This window comes from Seriola dumerili, unplaced genomic scaffold (assembly GCF_002260705.1).
Source record: "Seriola dumerili isolate Sdu_G_001 unplaced genomic scaffold, Sdu_1.0 BDQW01000068.1, whole genome shotgun sequence".
Lineage (NCBI taxonomy): Eukaryota > Metazoa > Chordata > Actinopteri > Carangiformes > Carangidae > Seriola > Seriola dumerili.
In genome coordinates this window covers 13,724,769-13,752,615 of record NW_019174323.1, presented here as the reverse complement: position 1 = coordinate 13,752,615, position 27,847 = coordinate 13,724,769, and the positions used below count along the sequence as shown (strand labels likewise).

At 42.6% G+C, this 27,847-nt stretch overlaps 5 protein-coding genes across 7 annotated transcripts; 3 read left to right on the top strand and 2 right to left on the bottom strand.

The window, feature by feature from the left end:
- The first annotated feature begins 138 nt into the window (after positions 1–138).
- On the top strand, positions 139–5,596 carry tepsin (TEPSIN, adaptor related protein complex 4 accessory protein). Of its 2 annotated transcripts, none has more exons than XM_022743228.1 (13): positions 139–223; positions 662–734; positions 1,161–1,252; positions 1,354–1,447; positions 1,554–1,621; positions 1,714–1,795; positions 2,330–2,401; positions 2,538–2,726; positions 2,896–3,082; positions 3,329–3,442; positions 3,552–3,630; positions 3,726–3,860; positions 3,958–5,596. In XM_022743228.1, exons 1-13 carry the CDS (start codon positions 185–187, stop codon positions 4,609–4,611), a joined length of 1,878 nt encoding a protein of 625 aa, XP_022598949.1. In that variant the 5' UTR covers positions 139–184; the 3' UTR covers positions 4,612–5,596. The 2 variants fall into 2 exon arrangements, with proteins under 2 accessions (XP_022598949.1, XP_022598948.1); XM_022743227.1 differs by having other exon boundaries at positions 2,535–2,726.
- A 39-nt stretch (positions 5,597–5,635) lies between these two features.
- Positions 5,636–8,206, bottom strand: fam104a (family with sequence similarity 104 member A). Its single transcript, XM_022742356.1, has 4 exons — positions 8,178–8,206; positions 7,814–7,924; positions 7,286–7,391; positions 5,636–6,974 (listed from the first exon to the last, which is right to left on the bottom strand). Exons 1-4 carry the CDS (start codon positions 8,204–8,206, stop codon positions 6,717–6,719), a joined length of 504 nt encoding a protein of 167 aa, XP_022598077.1. The 3' UTR covers positions 5,636–6,716.
- A 374-nt stretch (positions 8,207–8,580) lies between these two features.
- Positions 8,581–12,834, top strand: amz2 (archaelysin family metallopeptidase 2). 2 transcript variants are annotated; one of them, XM_022742267.1, is made up of 7 exons: positions 8,581–8,636; positions 9,180–9,468; positions 9,822–9,995; positions 10,127–10,255; positions 10,615–10,778; positions 10,966–11,142; positions 12,128–12,834. In XM_022742267.1, exons 2-7 carry the CDS (start codon positions 9,180–9,182, stop codon positions 12,284–12,286), a joined length of 1,092 nt encoding a protein of 363 aa, XP_022597988.1. In that variant the 5' UTR covers positions 8,581–8,636; the 3' UTR covers positions 12,287–12,834. The 2 variants fall into 2 exon arrangements, with proteins under 2 accessions (XP_022597988.1, XP_022597987.1); XM_022742266.1 differs by lacking the exon at positions 8,581–8,636 and adding an exon at positions 8,654–8,861.
- Positions 12,835–12,930: 96 nt separating this feature from the next.
- Positions 12,931–18,454, bottom strand: LOC111219547 (monocarboxylate transporter 7-like). The gene is made up of 6 exons (XM_022742261.1): positions 18,262–18,454; positions 16,363–16,602; positions 16,088–16,231; positions 15,840–15,968; positions 14,637–15,647; positions 12,931–13,937 (listed from the first exon to the last, which is right to left on the bottom strand). The coding sequence occupies exons 2-6, from the start codon at positions 16,598–16,600 to the stop codon at positions 13,633–13,635; spliced, it is 1,827 nt and encodes a 608-aa protein (XP_022597982.1). The 5' UTR covers positions 16,601–16,602; positions 18,262–18,454; the 3' UTR covers positions 12,931–13,632.
- On the top strand, positions 18,075–27,791 carry arsg (arylsulfatase G). The gene is made up of 11 exons (XM_022742262.1): positions 18,075–18,120; positions 19,547–19,786; positions 20,070–20,305; positions 21,230–21,344; positions 21,935–22,081; positions 24,397–24,611; positions 24,711–24,791; positions 26,102–26,210; positions 26,452–26,572; positions 26,673–26,763; positions 27,138–27,791. Exons 2-11 carry the CDS (start codon positions 19,560–19,562, stop codon positions 27,431–27,433), a joined length of 1,638 nt encoding a protein of 545 aa, XP_022597983.1. The 5' UTR covers positions 18,075–18,120; positions 19,547–19,559; the 3' UTR covers positions 27,434–27,791.
- The last annotated feature ends 56 nt before the right edge of the window (positions 27,792–27,847 follow it).

Here is a 27,847-nt window from a genome sequence, read left to right as displayed (position 1 = left end):
GTGTCAACTCTAACTTTCCTGAAGCTGATTCGCTGATTTTTGACCTTGGGCGTCACCAGAACGCCAATAGACTTTGGGATTGCTACTTACTTTTCTGTGATTGGCTAGCTGTCACCTCGAGCTCCGCCTTCCCATCGTAGCCCCTGGAGGAAGATGAGTAACCCGCAGCCAGGACTGCTAAATCATGGCAACATTTATGGAACGACTAGCTTTTCTTCAGAAAGTAAGTGTTATTTACAGTCAGTGCTACTTGAGAAGGCAATTAACAGCTGAACTGAGCATGTCGAGTCGTACGAAGCGTTAACGTGTCTGTTTAAATCTGTTAAGTTGTGCCACCTTTAGCTTGCTATTAGCATGCTAGCTAACAACATGAAGAAACAAATTTGGTAATAATAGCTTGTCATGTTTCACTGCACATGCCAGGATGTTTCGTTAAAGTTTTAAATCGGCACACAGCCATGCAACATAGATGAAAACTAAACTGGTAACAAGGCGCTGTTGTGATGTCGAGGTGGTTTCCATGTTAAATCCTTGCTCACCGTTAAACAAACAAACAAACTGGTAAATGGTTTGTTAACTATGCAGATGTTATGGGAAACCAAATTTGACAACGTGTGTGATCTAGGCGTCATTTGTTCATCATCTCTTTCACCAATTTTAGGTGCCGACTCTGATGAAGGCTACAGCAGATGATGAAAACCCCTGTCCTGGCTACCTTTTCCAAGAGATTGGAAGTATCCTTTGGCTGCTTGTGTTGTGGTTCAGTCAGCAGCCCTGCCCCTGCTGGCCTCTGTAACTACTGAGGGCGGTATAAATGTGACATGTGGCTCACACAACTCATGCAAATAAATTGCTGTAGCTGATAGCTGCTGAATGGGTCCAGATATCATCTAGAATCTGCAAAAAAAAAAGCTTATCTCAAATTTGGGGTTTATTAAGAGAAAGTTAAAGGGTGTAGATTATGCTTCAAAGGGTTGAAATCCTTTTTCTCAATGAAATGTCACATGGCAAACCTCAGAGTTCTCTAATGGAGAATGGCAATTCAAGTTAAATTGACTAAACCAGTTGCAACTGTTAAGTCAAAATTAATTGATTGGAATCTGTTGCCCAGATCAGACAGACTGTTTACGCTATGGTGATATCCTTAACCTTCACTCTAGAAATCACCCATGAGTCTTCAGGTTGTGGTCAGTGTTTGTTGGAGTACCTTTTGGAGAGGTTGCAAGTTGAGTCCTGTCATGTCAAACTCAAGGTGAGACCAGTGTATCACTAAATTTCTGCCTGTAAACTGAAACTTCAATATAGAGCTGTGGCACGTAAATTGTTGTTGCACTCCTGCTTCTGGTCTCTCAGGTGCTCAAGATCTTTGTCCATCTCTGTGGCCATGGTTCAAACCATTTCCTCACAGAACTTAGAAGGAACTCCACTTTCATCCAGCAAGCATCAGGTTAGAAATTGGTGGTTTTGGCTCCATTTAACTCTCAGCTGCTCTGTGGCTCCTCTGTTACCTGAATATTCACTTTGTTTGCTGCTGGGCATTTGTACTCTCCAAGTTTATAGTGGTCCACCTGATCCCATTCATGGCACAGCATTATACCAGAAAGTGAGGAATACAGCACAGGTGAGACGCAGGATATATTTCATCATTATATCAATCACATATGTGTGTCAGCTAGGACAACACACTCAATTTTTGACTTTTTCTGTTTGCAGGAAGTGGCCAGGTTGCTTTTCACAGATACAATTTCCACCAAAAGTGGCATCTCCCCGCTTAACCTAGCCCCCCCAACAATGGGTGAGCAATAAAAATACAAACTTACTGACACACAGCACTCTCATCATTAAAATACATACATCATCATGTAGAGTTATTTATCATTTTATTGAATCCAAAACCAGTATTTAACTTAAAGGCTCTGCACACACTCACAGGTGTTTTCACTTATTCTGGCTAATTAGATACAGATTAGATGGTTAGTTGCAGCTGTACTGGGGATTATGTGATGTCCAGATCCAGTCCAGAGAAGAGGGCCAATTAAGCACAAGAAGGGAAAACACCTGTGCCAGTTTAACTGGACATTTAATATTTAGGAGACCGTAGATTTAATGATGAGAGATTTTGGAACCCATTCCTACTGTCATATGTAATAATATTATACATCATTTGGCCATTGATAGATGTGACCTCAGTTACCATGTAATGAACAAGCATGAGTGGCAATGTATGAAAGATAGAGATGTCTTTAATTAGTTACATTCAATACTCAGTCATTGTATTTTGTGAGCTGAAAGCCATGGTACAATAGGTCTTTTGTGTCTTTCTATTCAGGTATGGGCTCAGCAACTTCCCACAGGTCAGGAATGCAGGGCTTTGGATACAGTCCAGGGAAGCAGGGGACAGGTGAGTGATGCGCCTATGACCACACACACACACACACACACACACACACACACACACACACACACACACACACACACACACACACACTGAACGCAAATCAGATTGAGCTTATGTCTGTACCTGTGCTTCCCAGCAGGTAGTGACTCAATATTGGATAAGATCCAGAAAGCTGCAGAGGTAGTAGCCAGTGCTGTCCTTCCGCCAACTGAACACCAGGGCATCCGTCTCCATGACAACCATTACAGGGCCGTAGTGGCGCCGTCTGCACCCATCGAGGTGGCCGTGCCAGCGTGTGCCTATAACCTGCCTGCTCGCAGACCAAAAGGTCAGACATTGTTGGTGTGATGGAAACATGGAGTTAGGATGAATATAAGACTTCGATCTCAAATATTTACAGTATGTCACAAACGCAGTGTATGAGTCGCTGACAGGGTCGCACTGCAGCATTGAGACTTCCAGTTGACACCCCAGACTATCATGTGTCTTCACCACAGCAGTGACCCAGTGGTGCCCGGGGCAGGTAGGAGGCGGCTGGGAAGAGACCGACAGCGGCAACAGCTCCTCTCACAACTCTTCTCAGGACATTGCGGCCAACAGCAGAGCCTCTGTGGGCAGCAAGTCAGCCGGTACTGGGAGCCAATCGGGGGCCAGTAGAGAGAGCAGTGGCGACCTATCAGAACGGTGAGTGGCAAGGTCAGCCTGTTAAAGTTGTGTGAGGAGTTATCAGCTAAATCACAATGTAGTGATATTTGATAGGCAGTGGTTTTATCTTTGGGTGCCCATGCAGTTTCCATATTTCAGACAATAGCTTTTTTACCAGTATTGTCACTTTTCTTTAACAACTACTGTTATTATAAAATAACACAAATATTCTCAATTTTTCCACATTTATTATCATTTCTCTGTTTTACGCTGTCTGATCTTCAGGGTTGAAGCCCTGCAGCTGGGGGACTGTGGCCAGGAGATGGCTCTCATCAGCAGACTGACAGAGGGCTCCAGAGTCTTCCTGTCCAGAGAGGAGAGCCAGCACTTCATCAAAGAGTGAGTGTATCTAAAATCAGATTGCCGTTCGGCCTGAATTCTCTGCTTGTTTCTCTGTTGTCTTTGACTTTTAAATAAGTGACATAAAATCTGTTTTCTAATCTGTCAGGTGCTCCATCCTTAACTGTGAGGTTGTGGTGGAGTTGCTGTCAAGCAAGCTTCAAGATCCCTCAAACACTGTTAAGATGGTAATAATAAGTAGGCTTCACTAATAACCCAGGTTTTCTTTATGATATTATGCAATCCTGTAATGTACAAATGTTGTTTTCCTCCAAACCTGCAGCGAGCACTATGTGCTGTCGCATGCCTCATGACCTCTGACCTGCTTTCTCTTGAGCAAATGTTTGGAGCTACACAAAGACGGCTTCATCAGCTGAGTGAGGGGCCCCCAGGACCGGTGGCAAACAAAGCCACCAAGGTAAAAGAGACAGAAAAACAAAACTGCACATGGTGAAGACTGATAGGAAAGAACTAGAGAAAACTTCTCTTCTTTTCCTCTTATCTCCTCCTAACAGATTTTGCGACAGTTTGAGGCTCTGATGGGCGGACCTTTGAACACTCCCAGGCAGGATACTGCGAACAGTAGCCACCAGGCAACTACTAATCAGCCTCCCATATCTACATACTCAGACCCTTTACTACCAACCCAGTCTGCTGACAGCACCAACCTCAATCATTATCAGCCTGACGCTTCCCCCATAGGTGTCAGCCAACTACCAAATCACACATCTTCCCCTTCTAGTCTGGTCTTGGCCCAGAGAGACTCCTCGGGGGAGCCGGTGAATGACTGTGATGAGATGAAACATGCTCCCATTCAACCAGAGCCAGTCAGGACTGCTGAGGTTACACTGGCTGTTGAAGATCCAGATGTCAGAAACAGAGGTTCCCCTCCTCCCTCTGAGTCCCAGAGTGAGCAGCCCTGTCTGAGCAGATTGTCTCTGTTCAACGGGATGGAGCTGGTGACCAAGGGGAGACCGTTGTGTGACAGGGAAAGAGAAACATCCCAGGCAGAAACAGACACAATGGACGATGATTTAAAAGAGAATCCAGCTGTGCATAACTCTGACAATCCAGTGCATTCAACTCCCCCTGGCACCAGTAAAACCAGTGAGAACGCTCCTACTGAGAGCAGCCAACCAGTATCGGCCTTCTCATTTCTCAAATTTTGACCAACTTTTTACAGCTGGAACTGTTCCACTTGAACCAATGATGTCATCATATAAATCCTTTTAGAAAATCTATTTAATTTTATAAACCAAGATCAGACCTGTAAGGTTATACTGTATAGATGGGAGATTCCCATTATGTTTGGGTTGTCTGTTTGTATAGTGTGGTGCCTCCGTGGAAGCTGCACTTAAGCAGCAGTATATTGGGTTGAGAGACAAGAGATTCAGGACTCATAACTGTAGTCCTTTAGGCTGAGGTTGAATTTCTCAAAAGTATTTCACAAATACGGTTGTCTTGAATTACAGGTTTTAAGTGATGGTTGCTTTATCTCAGGATTTCTTTTAGGTAACAACTCTTACGCCTCTGCAGCACGCCCTGAACCTCTGAGGGAAAATCCCTTGATTTGTAATTTGCACAACAGTTACTTTTCTTATGAACTCAAAAAACTACAAAGGAGAGTTGTCTTCCATATTTTTTGGTACTAAGCTATAATATCAGTGTAAATGTTACGAGTGTTAGTTTACTAAATTATTTATTATGTCTACCCTGTACTGATTCAAACACACCCATGAGAATGGTTGTAGAGTGCATGTCTATGATTAAAAAAGCTAATGTAAGGAGAACTAATGGGGGAATTAATTACTGAGATAGTCTGTGTGCACAGCCAATGTGTGTGGAATATGGAATCTGCCATCAACATAATGCAAGTCGCTCATGTCACCAAATAAAAAGCAGACTACCATATCATCTCACCATTATTTTAGTTACATACTGTACTGTGGTGTTGAGTAATGTGGAATGTAGTACAAACTACATGCCCATATGTTAATCCAACCTACTGGTACTGACAATGAACACTACTGTGTTTTGTTTCAGTGAATACAAGCCATGCTGTCGCACGTGCTGAAGGACAATAAAACATGCTGTATTTTTGTTACAGCACTAACATCGACTTAAATGAGCCTTGATGTGCTGTATTTAACAAGACTCTAGATTCTCTCAGTGACAGTTGCAGACTTCACTTTCAGTAACACTTTATTTCAATGTCAAATGATTTGGAACATTACACAAAATATGAATCACTATCACTTTCACACCTCTTATTTTATTTGCAACACAGTGTACTGGTCATATTAAACCATCCATAAACAAGTATGGCTGATAGGCTTATGACACACTCATACACATGATGTGTTAAATGTTAAAGAAGTAAACACCTGGTTCTAAATTATTTTCGAGAGCCTTTTCTTAAGAGCTTGTTTTTGTTAGACGCACTGTGCTGAGCATACTGCTGCCAGAGCCGCAGACTCCAGTGCCTGCCCTCAGCTCTATAATTAGCCAGGGTCCAATCTGAGGTTGCATTTTGGTGGTGAGGCTCATGAAGAATCTCTGTTCCATTACCTTGAACCTACTGACCTGCCACACCTAAATGTTCTACAGTCATTTAAATAGTGAAAGTAACTGCAAAATACAAGTTACTCTAACTTTATTACTTTGGTTAGAGAAAACACATAAGGTCTAAAAATGTTTTTAACTCGATTGTTTTAATAATGCTCCCTGGGAGTCAATCTGTTGGCCTCCTTCAACTTACTTTGTGAATGGGATCACGACAACTCCCACTTCACAGATACAAATGCGCGACTGACTTCCCCAGTCAAGAGTAAACAGAATGAGGAGTTACTGAGTAAAGTGCTTAGCTTTATTTAGTCTTGCAAGCACTTTGGATCATCATCACACTTTTCTTGTGATTAGCACCAATGAAAATGTCCACACATCAATGCACGCATGTAAAGAGAATGATACCTCTTTATAAAGTGCACAGGGTGCGTGCACACACACACTAACACACATACACATCAATACTGCACAGAAAACCACAGTGGCTGGGCCATGGAAAGGCGGATGTGCTTATGGTCTTGACAAATGGTACATGGCGAGGTGGGGATGAGCCTTTGTGCCCAAAATCTGTAAACCTCCCCACACATCATCCCTTTCCCCCTGACCCGAGTGTGTCGCTTGAGCCTTTCAAGGAGGAGCCACCGTGCCAGTAGTGTCTGCACTGATGGGTGAAGGACAAAAGGTCAGGAGAGGGGGTCAGAGGTCACAGTCATGTCGAGCCTGGACGCCCTCTGGTCTGCAGACTGCTGAAGTGCGCCTCCCTCAGGACTCTGTTGATGTAGTCGTAGGAGACACTGCTGCCGTTGCCATGGAAACCATGCTGCAAGGAGCTGGCAGAGTCTTCAAGCTTTGGACTGAGGGAGTACTGGCTGATGCAGTTGTTCTGGCTGTGTATGCATGGCCTGGTAGTGACCACTATTGCTCTCTCTGGACTACTGATCCCATTACTGCTGTCACTGCTGGAAGACTGTAAACATGGAACAGAGATGGGCTCTGAATAGCAGCTTCATGGATGGATGCAGAAGCTTTAAATAAAACGTTCAGAGCTTTTCCTGACAGTGGTGCATTGCATATTTATTTATATGCATATGCATAACTACACATTGCTTGCGCTATCCACAAATGTCAATGGACTCTACATTACACTTGGAGAAAGAGAATACATAACCTTAGCAGAAATATTTATCCTCTTCCAAAAGATGACTTTCATTACATAGTCAGGTGAACTATGGGTAAACTTTTGTGTGTGTGATGGTCTGAAGATCAATTCAGTCTCACCTCTGAGTCCAAATCTGACACAAGCAGGCTGGGACCCCCTCCTGACCTCTTGGCCTGAGGACTCAGCTGTTGGTCCTCCTCACTGTCACAACTACGATGTCGCTTCCTGTGCAAAACAGAAATGGAAGGGGGTATTGTTAGGCACACACGACGGTAAAGTGAACATAAAAATTAAAGATGTAGTGTGGAATAAACGATACAGGGAGGGGGGAGGGGGGAAGGGGGGAGGCGAGGGAGACTATCAAAAAGAGAGAACATGAAGAGGAACCAAAAATAGCAACACGCACACACTCACAGGCAGTTACATGATCAGACATGTGGCACTCCCATTATAAGAACAAACTGATTAACATAACTTGATTGGAGTCTATGTAGAGCTTTGATGTACAGAATATGTATGTATTGACACTGCATTGTCACATTGAATTGTCAAGGATATTGTAGTAAAATGATCTAACTACGGTGATGCATTACGATGATGGGTCTGTATTACTGAGCAAGATGTGTGAAAATGGTTCTTCGTGTTACCTGTTGTCAGTCAGCATGTCTGCAGTCTTGACGGATGGGGTCTTTTTTGGCAAAGAGAAAGGTTGACACTCCTTGTAGGCCGGGTCGAGATGTCTTATTTCAAAGCTTTGGCTGGGTTACAGCTCCACGGCCATTTCGCTGATAAACTCAGTATGGCAAGCCCCCTCTCATCTCATCAGGAAGTCCAGGACGTATGTGTATGTGAGCTATCTCCAGCCGGCTAAAGCACAAATCTCAGCTGTGGGTTAGTTCAGCCCTGTCACTGTTCCGAGTCCAGTCCGCCCTGCCTACGCCTAGCCGGTAGTACAAACTGCTTCTGGACGTCTGAAAGCTAACCAGCTAACTGCTAGGCATTCTCGTTTACGCAGTGAAATCTCGAGGAACTCCAGGCATGACAGCAAAGGCAGCAGACTAGCCTGCTAGCTGCTACCGTGCGACGTTATGTCAGCTACTTGTCAAGCTAACTACTTTAGCTAACTACTGCTGCAGTATGCTAACGGAAAGTTCTTCCGCTTTCGTATTCCGTTCACTCGCCGTTAATTGTGGTTAACTGTTGCCTGTACTTTATAGCAGTCAGATACAAGACAGTAAATAAGTAGGGCTAAGAATGTATTACATTTTAAAGTTGTCCGAAGTAAGTTTACCAATACCCCAGTGTGGTTAGGTGTGCCATAGCAGCGGGCTTCTCTTCGCTGGTCGTCAGTGTCGGTGTTGCCTGAAGTGAAGAGCTCCGCCTCTCTGTTTACATGACGTCAAAGCGGAAACGGCTTCCGTCAACAACACAGTGAACATCCAGGGGTGAACTGTGCACCTTCACTGGACCGTAATATCTTCTTATTTTTTTTTTTTTTTACTTTTTCCCATTACGAATAAGCGAATTAATTTGTCACAAAAGAGAGGTTTTGATAGGGTGTCGAGGACAGTCTACTCCAATGTCGAACGGAAGGCAACGTGTTGTATGCTAACCGGATGTTAGAAATTTCATTTGTAATTTCATGTAGCATTAGCATTAAGCTATATGTGAACTACATCTCCAGTGTCTGACCAGGCAGGTTTTTACTCTTTATATCTACCTGCACTTCGTGTGTACACATGTATGATCATTTGGGTTCATAGGTTGTAATGGATGTAGATTTAGCAATATAATGCTATATAATAAATATGTTTTGTCTACAAGTACCTCTGGTATTCTACTATTTCTAACAGTTTTCATTTTTAAACACAGTTTATAATAAGCATCAATAGATGGCTATATGGGCAAGGTACTCGAACTGCAGCATGGAACAAAAATACGGGATATCAAAGCCATGTTGTAAATTTTCACCTTGACTTCATCTAATGTTAATGGGGTATATCTCTGCTGCAGATGAAGGTGATCCAGCACTCTGCACAGACACTGCAAACAGCTTTGGTCTCTGATCATCAGGGCTTGGCTAAAGTTTACAGAGAGTACACAAAAGAAGAAAGGTGTCTTCTAGAGGAAGGATTCCACCCCGGGGAGCCAGGTTCCCTTTTCCAACCCATCACAGTGCACTCTGACTCAGACTGGATCCCTGCTCACCCTGAGGAGCCTCAAGACTTTGAGAGCTTCTACAGAGACCCTTACCGGAAGACTCCCAATGCGAGTCACAACACTATTTATATTCAAACCATAGGTAAGTATGTTTGTGTCTACTAGAGTTAGTACCTCTGTTTTCTTCACCCTTGTGGAGTGTGTTTGGGAAAATAGATGATGAAAATAGATGGCCATTAGCACCAAACATATAAAAGGGAATGTAAGCATGAGTATATTTACTGTTTCTCAGTGCCAGTAATAATGCAAAACCATTGAGCAAAGATGATGATGATCTCAATGACCAAGACATGGGAGAAATTACATTCAAATGATACTGTGGGCTATACAGATGGATGAGGCATGTACAGTATGGTATACAGTGGTTTTTTTGGACTCTATGTGCAGCAGGTCACATGGTTGTTTGGCCTTATTTCTTCCCTATGTTTCTTGTAGGTTCCTTTGGAGAGGCAGGGGTCCAAACAGACCAGTATGTGGAGTGGCTCAGACAATATAGCCAGGCCTTCTTCTATGGACTTTCTGTGAAGTTGCTCCCAGCAGTTACTGTGGCTGAAACGGGATGCTCTTTCAGAGTTAACAGTAACACACACAACCTTCAGATCCTCACTGGTATGTTTGGCAGTTTCACTTCTTTCTTTTGTTTTTTATAAATGTGTGAGTGTTGGTGGCAAAATACAGTGATCCCAAACTCAACTGTCCATGATATTGCTTTGTCATTGTGCTTTTCTCTTGAAATTTAGGTGACCTGCTACGATTTCTGGGCAACAAGAAACCAAAAGATGCTTTTTGTATTGTTGGAATCACAATGATTGACCTGTACCCCAAGGACTCCTGGAACTTTGTCTTTGGACAGGCTTCTCTCAGCATGGGTGAGATTTTACCTCAAAGCTTTATGTAAGAAAATATAACTTTCTCTGTGATTATTAATGATAGAAGCTGCCAGACAACACTTAATAATTATCCGCCACTGTATCTCAACATACTGAAAATCTGATACCCTAAAATACTCTGATGTGTCAAGGATGCACACAAATAGTAGAATGAGTAAACAATGCTTCACAGTTTAAGGATATTTTGTCAATGTGAATCATACATATATTTATGATCATCAGTACTGTCTCTGATGATGTAATGTGGTTGTAGCACCACTAGATGGTGCCCAAGTGAAATACATATAGGAGAGTTTCAGTTCCTTATAGCCTCATTGTTCTTTTTTAACTATGCACAGGAATGGGTGTTTTCAGCTTCGCCAGGTATGATGACAGCTTCTACAGCAGAGATTATGCGGAGAGGCTGAGGAAACGGCTTCAGCCGAAGCAGGGGGACTACTCTGTGTTTGACGGATATTACACTCCCCCCATCTCCAGCACTCTGCTGCTTCGATCATGCAAGGTTTCTAGCAAACATGCTCTTCCACGCACTCACTTTTGAGTGGTCTTGCCAAAGGTCATCCAACCCTCTACTTTTACCAGTACTGCTGATTAAAAGACAAAAACTGCTGAATTAACCATTTTATGTCTGTGCTTGTTTCTATTGTGTTATTTTCAAGAAAACCCTAATGTGAAATATTTCTTTGCAGACAATGACGCATGAGATTGGCCATATGTTTGGAATAAGGCATTGCCAGTGGCTGAACTGTATCATGCAGGGTTCCAACCATCTAGAGGAGTCTGACCGTAGGCCTCTGGATTTTTGTCCCATCTGCCTTCGCAAGCTTCAGGTTTCAGTCGGCTTCAAAATAGGTGAAAGATACAAGGTAAAAAAAGAATTCATAGAAAAAAATACAATATAACAAAGATAATATGATAGTCCCTTGTTCTTGAGTTTTCTACTTAAGTCTTCTTACAGTATATTAACTTTGAGTACAGTTTTGCTCAGGTCTCATGATGAAAAAAGCATAATTATGTCCTCGTGAAGATAACACCTTCATAACATTAATTGGCAGAAGTTCAACAGGAGATTATGCTTAATCTGACTCTAATACAGAGTAAATCCTGTAGTACAGAATCGAAAAGTATATACTCGTGATGTACTCTTTAGAAGAGCAGTACAAGTTCATTTGGTTGCTCACTTACTCGGTGCTGGGTCACTGACTTTAGTCTGTGTCACATGCCTAAGTAATCCTGATTTTCTCAACCCACTTTCTAGCAGCATCTATGCTCTACACTGAGAGTGTTCTTGGCGGCCGACATGCCTGAGTTCACATGAAGTCTTTAACGCAGACTGAGTTTTAACTTGAGTGTGCTCAGCTTGTAGATGTCTCACACTAAATCTGACTCTTTCACAATGACTAATTGGTTTTTAACCTTTATTGTATATATTTCAGTTCCAGTAAGTATAACAGTAAGTAGTATAACAGCTATTTTTCGTAGAATTTCTTTTGTTTTACACATTAGCGATACCTGTTACTGTGGCAACATCAATACCCAGAAGTAGCTTGTTGCAACACGTACTCTTGTTTACAAAGAAGCTTCTTGTTTTTCTGAGTCACGAGATAGAAGTCAAATTCCACACTAATGCAATAATGTAAGAATAATCTACTCAAATTGGAAGCACGTAACCTCGTTAGTCGCAGATGCTCTTGAATGTAACAAAGAAAGTCTTTGAGAACTGGAGAAATTTCTCTGCACCTTGTGATCCAGGCTGACCAAAAGATCCGTTTTAACAAAATGCATAGACACAATCAGATGCACTTCAGATTTTTTGAGTGAACTGAATGAATGTTTATCTGTGTTTATTAGGCCTTATTGCACTGGATGGAGGAGGATCAAAGACAAACACCCAGAGCAGAGGAGGCGGTTGCTCATCAGTCTGCACTCTACCTTCCCAAACCCACCGGAGCCTTTCATGCATCCAAACTTTGGCTCTGCAGGTGCCTGGACATACTGGAAAAAAGGTGAATTATAGTATTTTCCTGTATATGTGGATATGATCTGGAGATAACAGAGAAGACGGGGACATCAAAATGCATGTAGCTCTCTTGTCCTGTGTTGAAGATTCATGCTGCTGTTTGATACAAAACAGAATCTTGTTGTTTATGACTGTTACACCCGACCACAGGGCACACTCCTTATATTTTGCCTCACAGGTATTGGCTACCCACAGTAATGTACAGTATATGGAAGCAGAGACTCCACATATTGACATCATAAAGTATATATTGAGATGTACTGGTTAAAAAATGTTATGTGCGCCTGTGGTTCCAGAATGAATGAATAAAAATGGTTCAGTTTAATATATTTATTATTGATAATTAAGGATGCTATATGTACATGACATATCTTTTATTAATATGATATTATATATTTAGAATATTGTATCAACATGGGGTGAGCTGGGTTGGTAGACTTTTCATCCTCTTTAAATATTTGTTCCAATCAAGTAACTCACCTTTTAGCTTTCTGTTTGAGTTTCTATTAGTTCTGAGGTTCATGTATTTTAATATGTGGAAACTTATTGTAGTGCATCCGTTCTTCTTCATTATATTTTGCAGTGAACAGTTTCTTCCAGGTAAAGGTTTACAAAAAGAAACCATTAGTCATAATTCACAGGCTCAAATCACTGTTTCTTTATTGTGATTGAACACATTTTCATTACAAAAATAGCTTGAGTCTGACATCTCATATCACAGTGCATTGTCAGCTTGGCGACAGTTTGATTAAAAATAAAGTTTTAATCACGTACTCCTGAGCTTTATGCATTCTCTATAACAAGTGTTACAGAATCTGTGCAATTTAGTGTTCGTGCAGCTACATTTGGTTCACAGTTTTTCTGGCTTTCATTACAGTATTGATCGCCAGTCGGTAATTAGTTTATCAGTGTTAAATCGGTGCGTCTTCTCTCTGGAACATCTAAAGGCACCTCCATTAAGACACTGCATCACTCGTGGTCCATTTTGAACAGGTCCATACCTTCCAGCAATATTTCATACCACTGTCTGTTAAAACAGGATGACATTAAAAGTTAGTCACTCTTTTTAATTTTAACAGTACTGATTCTGGTAAAAACACTGTTTGGTACATTGGGTATGTAAGGCATGAGTGCTACATACATATTGTGATCCAAAGGTTCCCAAGATTGCTCTCAGAAAACCAGATCTACAGAGGCATATGTTAAACACTTAATAATGGTCTTCTTCTTCATCGTATTCGTGTCACTTCAGCTCTCTGGTAGCAGTAGTCTTTCAATAGCTTCTTATCCCCTGTGTGGCTTGACCCTTTTATTACCCTTATCCTGCGTTATCAACTCAAGCAAATCGTATAACCTCCTGGACATCTCTTGTGGCTCCTGCATGGTTGTGATCCAAGATGACTTCTGCTTTAGCGCAATCATGAGGACCGTCAGTTTTGTCCAGGTTATGCTCTCCACTCTGTTCCTCTGAGTCCTCATTCCTTTCATCTATGTCTTCATGTTGTTTTGAGTTTCTCTTCCTACAGAGTAATCCTCTCTTAGCAGGTTTTACCAAACCGAGGAACACGGCACTCAGAGCCATGCCGATTGCGCACGAGTAGAAGGCTGATCCGTAGTTCTGAGTGACATCCACCAGCACACCTGGGGATAGAGGAGAGGTAAAAGGAAGCATTAGAGGGGCAGTCCAGCAACTTTACAAATCAAGTTCAGTTTGCTCAACTCAACAGTTGTATAATGTCTTTGACTCTTTAGGGAGCTTTTTAAGGGAATGAGAAAATAACCCTGACAATGTCATAGTGATGTCATCAGAGTCATCTAAGCATGGGCTTGGAGACAACATTTTTTTTACCCGAGGCCTGCATTACAAACTCAAGGTATGGTGTTTGCAAGATATGCACAGAGAGGGTCTAAAGAGAGACACTTTCAAGTTGCATTATGGGAGATGTAGGATCCAGTGGTATCAGAGCTTAGCCCATAGTAAGGACTAAAAATCAAGGTGTTTCGTTCTCTGCTGCACCAACTTTTCTGTTTGAATCTTGTCTCTTGAGAGTCCTTCAAATTAACAGAAGTGCAAAACTAAAATGATGGAGTACACAGCACAACAGCTATTTCATTACAAAGCCCTACAAACCTCCTGCGGCTGTGCTTAAAGTCATTGTCTGCATTTCTTTCTCCCTCTGTCACTCTTTCAGCTCTGATTGTACAGTATGTTCATTGTACCAAGATACAGTCAAGTAGGAAACACGGCGTTAATATGATCAAAATTACATTTTTGTCATCATTAAATAAGCATCTGTGTGTGATCAGAAGATAAACTTGTGATTAAAACAAAACTCTTACCTCCAAGTGGGGGTCCAGCCAGGCCAGCAAAGCTATGTATGAACACGTAGACCCCAGCAGCCGAAGACATCCTATCTATGCCCACCACATCATCCTCAGCCAGCATGGGGATGTGGGTGCATGCTAGTGTCCCCATAAAGAAGCCATACAAAGCGCAGCACACAGCCAGGCCATAGAACTCCGTAACCAAAGTAAATCCCACCAGATCCACAGTCATTATGATTACACATGCCAGAAGAACAAGCAGTTTCTTCTTCCTGAACTGCTTACGTGTCAGTATCCATCCAATGGAGAATCGACCTAAGATTTCAGCCACAGCCATGGTGGAGAGCATGTAGGTGGCACTGTCCCGCTCCACGCCGCGACTCACACTCAGCTCAATGATGTAGAGTTGAGGGGCGAAGAAGCCGAGTGTGGCAAACAGCCCGAACAGAGAATATAAAATGAAGCTGCACTCTCTGAGGATGGAGAAATCTAGAAGTTTTGAATTCTTTGCAGATAAACTTTCATCCCGCAATTTATTGTCCTCATCTTTCATTCCTTGTTTCTCTGCGTCTTTCTTCTTTTTCCCCTCCTCAGTTTCAGGTTCTCTAATCTCTGCCTTACTGCTTTCCGCAAATTTCTGCTCCGTCTCTGAACTTGCTTCTTTGTGCAGTAAAGTCTTCTCCTCTGGGCTGTTGTCATCTGTGTCCTTTAGAGACTGAACACCGGAGTCTCCAGTGCTCAAAGAGCCTCTGGCTGGCTCATTGTCCAGACTGGATGAGGTATTTGGTGCATGTGAGGTCTTGTTCGTCATAGAGTCCTCTGGATTTATGTCCTCTACATTCTCCTGTGCACTGAGGACATCCAGTTCCCTTGAGGACAATCTGTCAGTCTCTGTGTCGTGGGACGCTCTGGGTTTTAAAATGATTGGCCGAAGCAGAGCGCCACAGATGATGATGGAGCTCTGCAAAGCTCCTATCACTGCCATGGTACGTCGCCAGCCAATATGGTCCCTCAGTGCAGAAAAGGCTAAGAGTCAAGAGGAGTTAATCAGTGAGTGTTCATCAATAAAACTAACTAATATAGAGTATAAGCAGATTTATCCTTTAAGATAGGTCAAACTTTACTCCTCATCCTTCATCTGAAGAATGCACATTACAATAGACCGTTTTCCTGAACCCTAACCTCACACTTGTCTAAATGTATAGCTCTTGCACACACCTGGCGCCAGGGCAAACATGGACAGGGACTCTCCCGTGGAAGCCACGGCTGTGACCAGAGCCCGTCGACGACTGAAGTATTTGGAAAGGATGGTCACAGTGGGAAGGAAGGTCAGACAGTAGCCCAGACCTGTGCAGCAGAAAAGATGCAAGTTTTTAAGATCTAATTCAGATAGACAAGCACAGCACATAATAGCACTATGTGATGTTCAAAAGGGGAGACAAAGGAACAACAAATCAATTACATACCTGCAACTAATCCATAGGTGATGTACATTTGATTGATGGAGCTGGTAAAGCTGGTGGCGATGGTACCCGTGGAAATAAGCAATCCTCCAATCATGACAACAAGTTGGAACCCAAAGCGGTTTGTCATCACAGAGGAGAGAGGCCCTGAGCAACAATGGTGGACAAACTGGTGTTAAGAGTAGACAGTGGTACATTAAGTCCATCAATTTCATTGTCATTTCAGTCTATAGTCTCTACTTTGTTTTTGCAGGGTTGCTCACCCTTGTTGTACTCACCATTGAAAGTCATCACAAACACGCAGATGGAAACAATCCAGGAGACTCGACTGTTGGTCTCTTCAAATTCCTCCATCAGGTCCTGGAGGAAGATGCCAAAGATCTTGATGGTGCCATAAGTGAAAACCTCCACCAAGAAGAAGGCCACAGCCACCACCCATCCCCAGCCTCCATCAGGAGCCTCTGGGTACACGTTGGGCCCCAAGAAACGCAGTCCCTTGGCTCCACACAGTGCCATGACTGTTAAAAGAAATGGTATTTTTAGTGATTGGCAAAGTAAGGACTCACTAGGACTCACAGTGAGTGGCTGCACATCAAAACAATATTTCTGTCTCACATAAACAGAAAATATATTCTTAAGACATTTGCAGACACAGAGTCGAGGACAAGGCCAAGGTCCTAATCAATAATTACAGCAATTGTTTTATTCAGAGTTTCTGTCCGTCAGCTCTTTTGCTTTAGAGTCTTTTCAGTAAGCAGGGTGACCGGGTAACACATACTATCCCGTTTGCAGCTATGCTTTTTCTTCTTCTGCATAACTGATGCTTACTGAAACACAGCAGGGTGTTCCAGTCTGAGCCACTCAAGTTGTACTGAAGTTAAGAGTGCATAGCTTTTACAGCTTTTAGTATAAAATAAATCCTCATCCATTTAAATCCTGGTGCTCATCATGGTGCCTTTCACACCATTAAACTACTACTTAAAATCACAGTTTTCTATCTAGTTTGACGTCTTTCCCTTGTGCAACACTGCTTGAATCAACAAATGATCATTTCTACACCTGGATACATGATGGATTCTGTATAGAGTTTCCCAAGTGGCTCAACCTACCTAGGTTTGGTTTTATTAGCTACAGTGTATTTTGTTTGACCTCATAGTTGTACAGAGATAGAAACGTGTTGTGTAATATTCCCCCCTAGTTTTGTCAAATTTCGCAATAGATGGTGGCTTCATAGCAGCTGTGCTGTTATGTTAAGCATAGCGTAAACCCTTTATTTCAGCTACTGACTTCTCATATTGCATGCCATACAATGGAACAAAAGCACTACTGTCTACTTAAACCTGCTGTTTACACAAATACAACTGCTCTGTATGGTATTGTGTCACTTTAGCATCTAGTAGAGCTGTATTTTGTAAATCGCTGTGCTGACAAGGCAAAAGTGTGTCATGCACACCTATATTTATATATGTACAAGCAAAATAGTTGCCGTGGACAAATGCCTGTAATTAGTGTACTAATGCAATTTGAATACTAGTTACATTTGCACAGCACATTTAAGTCTTAATGATAATTAAGATATGAACTGACAGTAAGATTTTCAATAACTATACTTTTTTTGTGTATCCAACAACAAAAAACGTTTTGGTTTGCAAAAAAAGTGTTTTCATTGAAAGCAATTATTATCACAGTATTTTTAAATTCCATCATACCATTCCCTTTAGTGTAATAAGGAAAACGCAAAAGCGATCCTTGACGTCTAATATAACCGGATGTTTGGGGTTGGAAGTCACTGCCAGTCATTGTTAAATTTTTTAATTTGTTCATGTTAATTTTAAAATAACGAATTTGTTTTAAAATTGACAATGTGTTACCTTTATTTTTTTCATTAACAGTGGAGGGAGTGAGTGGTAATATTTTGGCCCGGAACCATATGGCCCGGAACTATATGGTTCCGTCCTCGCGGCTGACGCAACCATTAGTCTAACGGCAGCTCACGTGGTCGGTATGCCACTTTAATAACTGCTCTCAAATACCTCGTAAGTACTTTAAGTCGCCTGTTTGAGCTACACATTTAATTCAAGACACGTTGAACGTAAGCCCCGCCAAAACAGGACTTTAACTAGAGCAAAGATACTCGTTTATAATGAGACAGTTGGTGCTCCAGTAGTGTGGCTCACCTGTGTGTAGCTAGTTTCTGACGGTTCCTTTGTTCGCTCCTCACTGTCGCTCCTGTAATCCCGTTTGTGTCGCGCGCTACTTCAGTCAATTAACGGTTGAGCTCTCCGTACACATTTTTTTTTTTTTTTTACGTGTATACGAACACAAACATACGCTCACATGGAGACTCCACAGCGAGCGCTGCCCGACACAAGCTGGCTTTCATGAACACCCTCCCTCCCTCCCAACAGACACCCACAGGGAAAAGCAGGATAAAGGGAATCTGGTTACAGCCAGTCCTCCCCCCATATCCGTCTGCAGACCCCTCACTGCTCCCTTTTACTGTGTGTGTGTGTGTGTGCGGGGGGGGGGGGGGGGGTTTGGACACAGACTTGGTGTGCTGTGAGAAAAGAGAAATTAATTATTAATTGTCATAACATTTCACAAAACACAATTTCTACATATAATTAGTGTAATTAATGTTAATGCGCTCTGTTTGGCGTCAGTTCTACAGGTTATTGCACTTTAACAATCCTCATTATGCAGTGACTTTTGATCGTACAGTATGTTTTTTTTTCTTTCCCCTTTTCAAGTGATTGTACTTCGACATGATGTGGCAGAGATACTTCTATTCGGCCATCGTTTACTGTCCAATTCACCAACTCCACAACCTCCCCACACCTAAATATTCTACCACAGTCTGGTGGAATGACACTCACCTCTGTCACATCTAATGGGACCATCAACTCCCAATGAATTATTCACTTTTTTGTTTTGTCTTCCAACTATGAATGCTGTTTAGTTTGATCAATATTTAAACTCGATCAAGAACCATGTTTCTTGTTTACAGGGCATTTAAGAAATTTGATTTACTACTGAAAGGTTTCTAAATGATTACTGTAACATGTATTTTGAGTTGTGTGGTCACTTCGTTCTGTTTGGAGTTGCTTTGTGCATTTCTCCAATAGAAACGTCCAGTATAACTGCACTTCTGGCTCTGGTACAGTTTAGCATTCAGGAGATCAATCTGACCTCAAACTTTTACCTCATCATTTCTTTATGTATACGTTACACATAGAGCTAGTTGGTGAGGTAAATGGCTGTTGCTGTTTATCATGTGAGCCAATTTGGTTTCAGGTGCAAACAACATTTACCCTCTACCCCTTCCTTTAGCAGGTTGAATATAGTTTTAATGTCTTTAAATACCGAAAGTGAGCTGAGAAATCAAACAGAAATGTTTCACAGATGTCAGTTTGTATTACAAGTTGACCGGGTCTCCCTTCAAACCTATGTGATACTTGGCAGGTTTTGACCCAAAATGGCCGAGGCTTTCTCCCTGTTTCTTCTGACTGGGATGCTGCTGTGTGGACTGCTGCTCCACACGATGTCTCAACATGGAGCCAGGGTTGATAATGGCAGTAAGAGGCCCAATTTTATCATCATACTGGCAGATGATATAGGCTGGGGTGACCTGGATGCTAACCGGCCTGAAGAGAAGACAAACAACACACCTTACCTCAACCTGATGGCCGAGCAAGGACTAAAGTAGAGAATTTATTAAATATCATATCATGTTTCCATGTCATATCATCAGCGTCTTATGTAAATCCTATTAACTGACTGGATCTGTGATACCTTCACTTTTTAAGTGAAAGCATTAAGGTAATGAAAGCTGGTTATGTTGGTGTTTCATGGTATTTCAGTCTATGACGAGTGAGACGGCACAGAAAAGGTTATATATGAATAACAAGATATTTTAGATACTATATCCTCCTGTCGACGAGGTAGAGTGTCATTTCTCCATAAAAAACATTGTTCTTTTTTCTAGATTAACAGATTTCCATTCCCCAGCCTCAACCTGCTCCCCGTCCCGTGCTGCCATCCTGACAGGCCGCTACGGCCTAAGAAACGGGGTGACACATAACTTTGCAGTGGGCTCTGTGGCGGGCCTGCCTGTCTCTGAGGTGACATTGCCCCAGCTACTACAGAAGGCGGGATACTACACCGCCATGATCGGGAAATGGCATCTGGGCCACAACGGACCATATGGTCCAGCTAACAGAGGTAAGTGGGAGCTTGAATCTGTCGGGACCCAGCAGAACGTCACAGCCTCATTTCTGAAAGATTTTGTGTGAATTTTGGTTAAACTTTGTTCAAACATTGCACAAGGAAAGAAAAAAATCTCTCTTCTTTTCAAGCGAAAGCAAAAATATAGAGATTGGTTTCGGGTATGAATGTTTCTTTACCTGTACAAGAATGGACAAATTAAAAAATCCATTTAATGTTGATGTGCTGCTTCTGTTGCCTCTTCTGGTGTCCTTTGGTAAACCTACAGTGCAAACAAACAACCTTTTGTAAACATAAGAGACAAATAAAGTTATCTATACCTCAGTAACCCAGATGAGGAAACTGCTACAGCCACGAGCTGAAACGCGATCATTCATAGAAGAGTGAGGTGTAAATAAGATTAGATTATGTATGGATTATATGTACACACACTACCAACAAATTCAATCAGCAACAGAGGAATTGCTGATTCAAATACAACATATAATCATTTAATTCCATTAATCAGTTGAAGGATGCACATGACACATTAAACTGAGATAGGAGCTAAAACACATGCACATATACTTACGTTTCTATTGCGCAGCAGCTTTCCAGTTCAGAGCTATGGTGTCATTCAGTCTTTCCAGACTTTTCCAGCCACTTTGAGTCCCATCGGCCTCGCCGCAGGGAACAGACAAAACAGCCCAAATAATCAACTCCCTGCAGCTGTGTCTTGTGAGAATGCCGTGATCGTAGAGGGGCTGCGTGAAGCTCACGGCGTGCGCATTATGCCTTCCGAGTGAAATTCATTTCCTCCTGTTTTATGCAGAGACACAGCTCCAAGCTATGATGTTTAAGTAACGACATCGATCTTAGTCCTTTCTAACTGAACCTCATCAGCACTTACAGAATTTGCATTTGTCTTTGTTTGCTGGACAGGTTTTGACTACTACTTCGGTATCCCATACAGTAACGACATGGGCTGTACTGACATACCGGGATATAACCTGCCCCAGTGTCTTCCGTGTGACACACCTGGACCTCAGGTATTCAGGTCTGGCTCTGTGCTCCTACTCAAACAAATATGAAACTGAATTTGCTCTATATACAAATGTTGTTCTGTTAGACATTCAAGTGCATACTTGTTTCTGTATGTACATTTCTCAAACAATGAAGACTGAGTGCATGACATTTTTACCAGGGGAATTGCAAAACACAAAAAAAGTTTATGTGTTTGATAGGAATATAAGTAATGGTAGAAAATACTATAAATGGATGTAGCTGAGAAGTATTAGAATTTGACATTCAAATTCACCAGTTCTGTTTACCTCTGTCCATGGTGGGGGTTTTTTTCCCTGCACTTTTCAAGACCATGAAATATTGAAACGTAAGTGTAGGATGTAAAAGTTTCATATCTATGGAAAAACCGAGGAAGAGTGAGTGTGAGTGCACATGTAGGTTAGGAAGTTTAATTTACTACCTTTCTGATTAGACCATACTCTAAATCCCTACACCTCCCTAACTAATCCCAAACCCTTCCACCACTTGACAGCCTTACTTACACAAATACACACCCACACTCATATCATTTATTTACATGCCATTATGTGTATGTTATTATGCTCTGGTATTCTCATGTTCAAGGTCGAAGAGGAGCGCACATGAAGGCTGTTACTCCAAAGTTGGCCTTCCTCTGATTGAAAACAGCAGTATTGTGGAGCAGCCGCTCAACCTGTGGACACTAACAGAACAATACAAATCTGCTGCAACCAGGATTATACACAAGGCAAGGTACAATACAGCTGCAGAGATTCATAAAGTATAAAAAGGAATTCATATTTGACAGGCTGCTGCAGTACAAATAAGCTTGTGAACATTGAGACAGCTTTTACTGAGTATAGTTGTCCAACCTTTGTTTGAGCTTCTCTCTCTCTGTCAGTTGTGTTGTCCACTGACTCAGCAGCCAGAGAAACCTGGTCTGTCAAGTCTCTGTAGAGAGAGAAGCAGACACCCAAACACACTGGGGAATCTTTCAAAATGTCCACTGCAACCCGATCACGGCAGGACCAATGAACTTTATTTTGGAGGCTATAATAGTGCAAGTAAAAGTCAAGGTCAGTAAAGATAGTCTGGTCTGTCACTGTTTCCATGCAGCAGCAGACATATACTCTCAATCAGAACCCCCTGATTTTGACACTGTTTAGAGTCTAGTTGTTTTTGCCAGTGTTCAGCTGCTCTGAGCAAAGACACTTCACTGTGGTTCATTGGAGGGAACATTAGGAGGAAGATCAGCAGCAGGCAATAACATTTGTACCCACCTGTGGTTCATTGCCTTTCAAATGCATGGGTATATGACCGGAGGCTGGGAACATGATGACCACCAATCTGTGTGTCCTCCATGTTTATATGTCACCCCATTCCCAGTGATAATATTATTTTATGCGTTTTAATGAAAATAGTGAAATTGTATGGCTCATAGAGATAAGCTGATGTATAGCAGGCTGAAGCTACACATGTTGGTGTCAGTGTTTTCATGGGCTGTGCTAATACAACCCTGTATTCCTAGTGTTGTATTGATAACAGGATAACCTGCCAATACAGTATAATACAGTCCAATATAATAGCCTTATGCTAAGTACTGCCTTTGTGCCTTAGTTGATTAGTTTTGATTTAATGTGTCAAGGAGTTGTTGATCTTGCTTTATTTTGTGGTGTTAAACTAATATGAAGAACATTTTAATTATTATAAAAACTAAATACACACTTCCAGGCTTATTCACTGTAATCGCACCATTTGTTGATATTCCAGACAGAAGATAGGAGCTTTCTTAATTTGTCTATATGGAGGTGAGAATGCTGGTAGTAGTACAGTGCAGAAAGTATATGTGTGTGTGTGCGTCTTAGTGTGTGTGTGTGTTAGTGTGTTTGTGTTGGAGCGGCTGGAGGGGGGGTGGGGTGATCCCCGCTGTTTGCAGCTGTGTGTGAAAGACACAACATGCCTTCATGCCGCGGGTATCGGTCATGTGTTTGTCAAGACGCAACAGCATGCAGGTTTTTATTCAGTGAGGTCATTTAAAGTGACTAATGCTGTTTTCCAGATATGCTAGAAAGTTTACATTCCTACAAAGAAAAACAAAATGTCAGCTTTCACTTTAAAGGACCAGTGTGCAGGATGGAGGGGGATATTTTGGCAGAAAGTGAATTATGTTTTCATCAGTGTTCAATCACCTGAAACTACAGATTGTCGTGTTTTCGATAGCATAGAGTCTATGTAGGGAGGGGGTCCTCTTCCATGAAACCTGTCCTGTTGCACTGCCATGTTTCTACGGTCAGAGCGGACAAACCAAACACTGGCTCTAGAGAGGGCCCTCTGTGTTTTTACATTGAAGGCCACCGTAGCTTCTCGTTCATGCTTGGAAAGCGCGGGGTGAGGAGAGGGGCATTCAGTTGGTTGCAACCTGCAGCCTCACCGCTAGATGGCACTAAATCCTACACACTGGTCCTTTAATGTAGGAAACCTGCTCCAATGTGCACATTCATACCCTATGGATGTCATGTATAATTATTTCCAACACGATTACACAAAATATAGTTCAGTATACTTCACTTTTATGTGTTATATGCCAGTGTTGCATGTTGGCAAATATGAAGTTTTCATCTGGGGAACGCATTGTTGTTCAAATCATTGGCTGAATTTCACGCTTTCTGCTTTGTTTTTCTAAGCTTGACTGCGAGTTGACATGAGTTTAACAGGCTTTTTGTCAGAGCAGACATGATGATGTCATGGTAGCAGGAAAAGCACAGCTGTAACTAATAACACTGATAATGGCTGCTTTCCATTACGGTGTTTATCTCCAGGATTAATATAAAGTATTGTTATCATTAATGTTATTCCTCATGTTGCTGTGACAAGTCAAAATGTCTAAAAGAAATCTGCACTGTGGAGATAATGGTGGTCTATGTTTGGAGTCTAGTGTGAGAGTAGATACTTTGTGAGTCAAGAGCTTGCCCTTTTGCTTTAACACACATCTGCTTATGGGCAAATATTGATTCAAAGAAGCATTTGTCTGTATAAACTATCCGACACTTTATTCGTTGTCTCTTCAGGGAGCGAGGACAGCCCTATCTGCTTTACATAGCACTGGCTCACATGCATGTTCCCCTGGCGCCCCCGCTCCCTCCAGGTGCCCCAACCGCTGCTCACCACCCAAACGACGGCAGAGTGTACAGTGCCAGTCTGCGAGAGATGGACGGCCTGGTCGGGGCAGTAAAGAGCGCTTCTGATGACACAGACAAAAACAATACTCTCATCTGGTTCACAGGTGAGACCGCTGGATGGATTATGTCTTTTATTTTACACCACCAGTTTGATTGTTGTTGTAGAAAATAATCACAGTCTCGTGTGTGTGTATGGTGTTTAGGTGACAACGGTCCTTGGGAAAAGAAGTGCCAGTACGCAGGAAGTGTAGGACCTTTCATGGGAAAGTGGCAGACAAGCAGAGGTATAAAAAATAAACTTCATGAGACACTGAAAAATGCATTCAGGCACCTGTGGATGCTTTGTTACCTGCTAAGGTGAGGTATCTGAGGGGGATCGTTTGGCTGTTGCTTGCTGCCTATTTTGACATGGTGTTAGCTGGTAGCTGGTGGTATTGTAAACACAGCATGCTTGGGAGGTAGTGGACAGGAACCCTGCATTGATCGGGTCCTTTTGAGTCAATCAGATCAATCGGGTTGGATTCCAGCGACAGGCTAGTAACCAAAGCTTGCAGGACATCAGCATCCCTGCCACTGAGGAGGAAGCAAAAGGTAGCACCTAGCAACAGGGGCGGGAGAGTGATGAGAATAGGCGGCCAAGGAAAGAGAGGAGTGATGGACAGAAAGTCAAAGTGAATTGGCTTAGGGCTAGTGAGAATGGCATATGGGCAAACGTTAATTCAGATCTGATAGGTGCAATGGAAGGGCTGAAATGGACAGGTGAGAAGATTTATTTTATGAAAATAGCATGGAAAGGTATTTTGGAGAGTAGAAAAAAGCAGCATTAGAGGTGGTAAAGTCAAGGCGGCAGCAGGAGAGAGATAGGCTCGTCAGAGTGGAAACAACACTGAAGGCAGTGGGGGAAGGTGACAGATAATAGAGCATTAATGTGCCGCAAAATGATCTCAAAACTTGACAGCTGGAAGGATTAGATTCATTCAAGGAGGAACTTATTATGTGCTTCCATCCCTCCAAATCCAAGCCAATGGATAGGCGAGGACCCAACGTGTCCTTTATGTTCAGGTATGGCTTCACTTTGGCTCATTCAGGGTGTAAAAGTATCCTGACTCAAAGTCGATACACCTGGAGAATTAACCGAGTGCTGAAGTGTCTAGCAGGAGCCGTGGGAGTAAGAGGTAGGCTCATGAGGCTGAACAAGTTAATGAGTCAGGCAGCAAGCCACTTTGAACAGGCAGGATGCAAGGCAGCTAAATTAAGGGAGGGATCGGCAAATGAGAGTCGATTTAGGGAAACAGCTTGACCTCCCTCGGGTGATAGCTACCACTAATCTAAGACCAGATCTTGTGTTGTGGTTAGAAACGCAGTGATGTGTATTTTGTGGAGCTGAAAGTATCGTGGGAGGGAGGAAGGAGAAATGGCCTATAAGAGGAACAAGCGTAGATTTACAGAGGTGGCAGTGGAGGGAGAGGAGGATGACTAGAAACCTAAAGTCCGTCCGGTGGTGGTTGGCTTAAGTGTGTATTGATAATTGTACTGTCCGTCATATCACTGTGAATCCTCCTTTTCCTAAATTGATGATTTGCTGGTGTGTTAGGTGGAGGCTCAGCTAAGCGGACCACCTGGGAAGGAGGTCACAGGGTGCCGACAGTGGCCTATTGGCCCGGGAGGATCCCTGCAAACAGCACCAACTCCGCCCTGCTCAGGTACTAGGTGCTCCCATTTCACCAACACGCAGAGACTCCAACACTATCTAATACTAATGCTATGTTTATTGTATAGGTGGTACTTATACATGAGGAGTCCTCACTAACCCCTTCATGCTTACTGAGGCACACTGTTAGTTCACGAGGCAGGAAGATGCTTTTGGAGACGAGGAAAAAAGTTTATCTTAAATACCAGTAGCTTAACAGAACACATTATACATGTCTTTATGCTCTCTTGCAGTGGTATGGACATCTTCCCAACTCTTCTGTCTCTGGCAGGGGTAACACCTCCCTCAGACAGACGTTACGACGGCATCGATGCCACAAATACCCTCCTGCGTGGTGAACAGACTGGTCATGAGGTACTGACTAGTTTTTGTTGTCAATCTTACTTCGGTGTATATAAATAATGTCGATGGGGGTATTGTTTCAGACATTAGCTCTTCTCTTCTTTCTTTGCAGTTTCTTTTCCACCCTAACAGTGGTGCTGCGGGGGAGTTTGGTGACTTGCAGACAGTTCGAACAGGGAAATACAAAGCTTTCTACATCACAGGTACGAGTCAAATACAGATCATATGTGTCCACGGCGATAAACCAGTCCCTCTACATTACAGCCAGACATATAGAACTGCTTGACAAAACTTAATGTAATGACTCATGTCTGCAGTGCTACTTGTTATGTGTGCAGGACATTATGTCAACATGCTGGGACCTTTTGACGGTGCAGACATATTCTCTGAGCATGATTCTGAAGGCTGTATGATAACAGCTGCATTCTTATAGTGAAGCAAGTATGAATGAAAAATTAGATTCTTGAAAGTACCTGTAAGTCCTTAGAGTTCATATTGCAATTTATCACAAAACAAAGCATTTAAATGTGACACAAAGGGCTAAAACGTAATAAACACCATCCCCGTCCCCTTGCAGGTGCAGCTGAGTCATGTGGTGGTGCAACAGGAAGGCAGGAGCTCCATGACACACCATTGATATTTGACCTGGAGCGTGATGAGGCCGAGGAAACCCCCCTGAAGGTTGGGACACCTGAATACCAGGCAGTAGTAAAGAGGATCGCCCGCAGGAGGGAGGAGCTATTATGGGACATTGCCACCGACACGTCTGCGTCCGCAGCAGACTACAGCACAGACGAATCAGCAGCGCCCTGCTGTGACCCGGGACAAGCTGTTTGCCGCTGCCACCCGCGGGGCCAACGGGACGGGAACTGACGCACTGAAACACTCACACAAAAGGGCAAGAGAGAAGCGCACAGATGGAAGCAAACAGATGTGGAGACAAATATCTCCTTTGGATGTGCTCAGCTGTTTGTTTGTAGAATGTGTTGTTTGGGGAGGTTCAACGTCCAGATGTGCAAACAAGCAGAGAGAGCAAAGAGAAGAAGAGGCCAAACTCTGTCATTAGTCAGGGGGCAGAGAGGAGGTCAGGGTGAGGTATTTCTAATGATTTGAGGAAACTAAGATCTATCAAACCAGCTCTTGCCACAGTGTATAGATCAGTTTGTTGGGATGTAATTAAACATAAGAAAAACACACTGTTCAACAACTAGAGTTTCAGGGTACAAATACGTCAATTTGTTGTTATTTTGTTGAACATTTGATGAGATTTAAACATTCACGATGTAA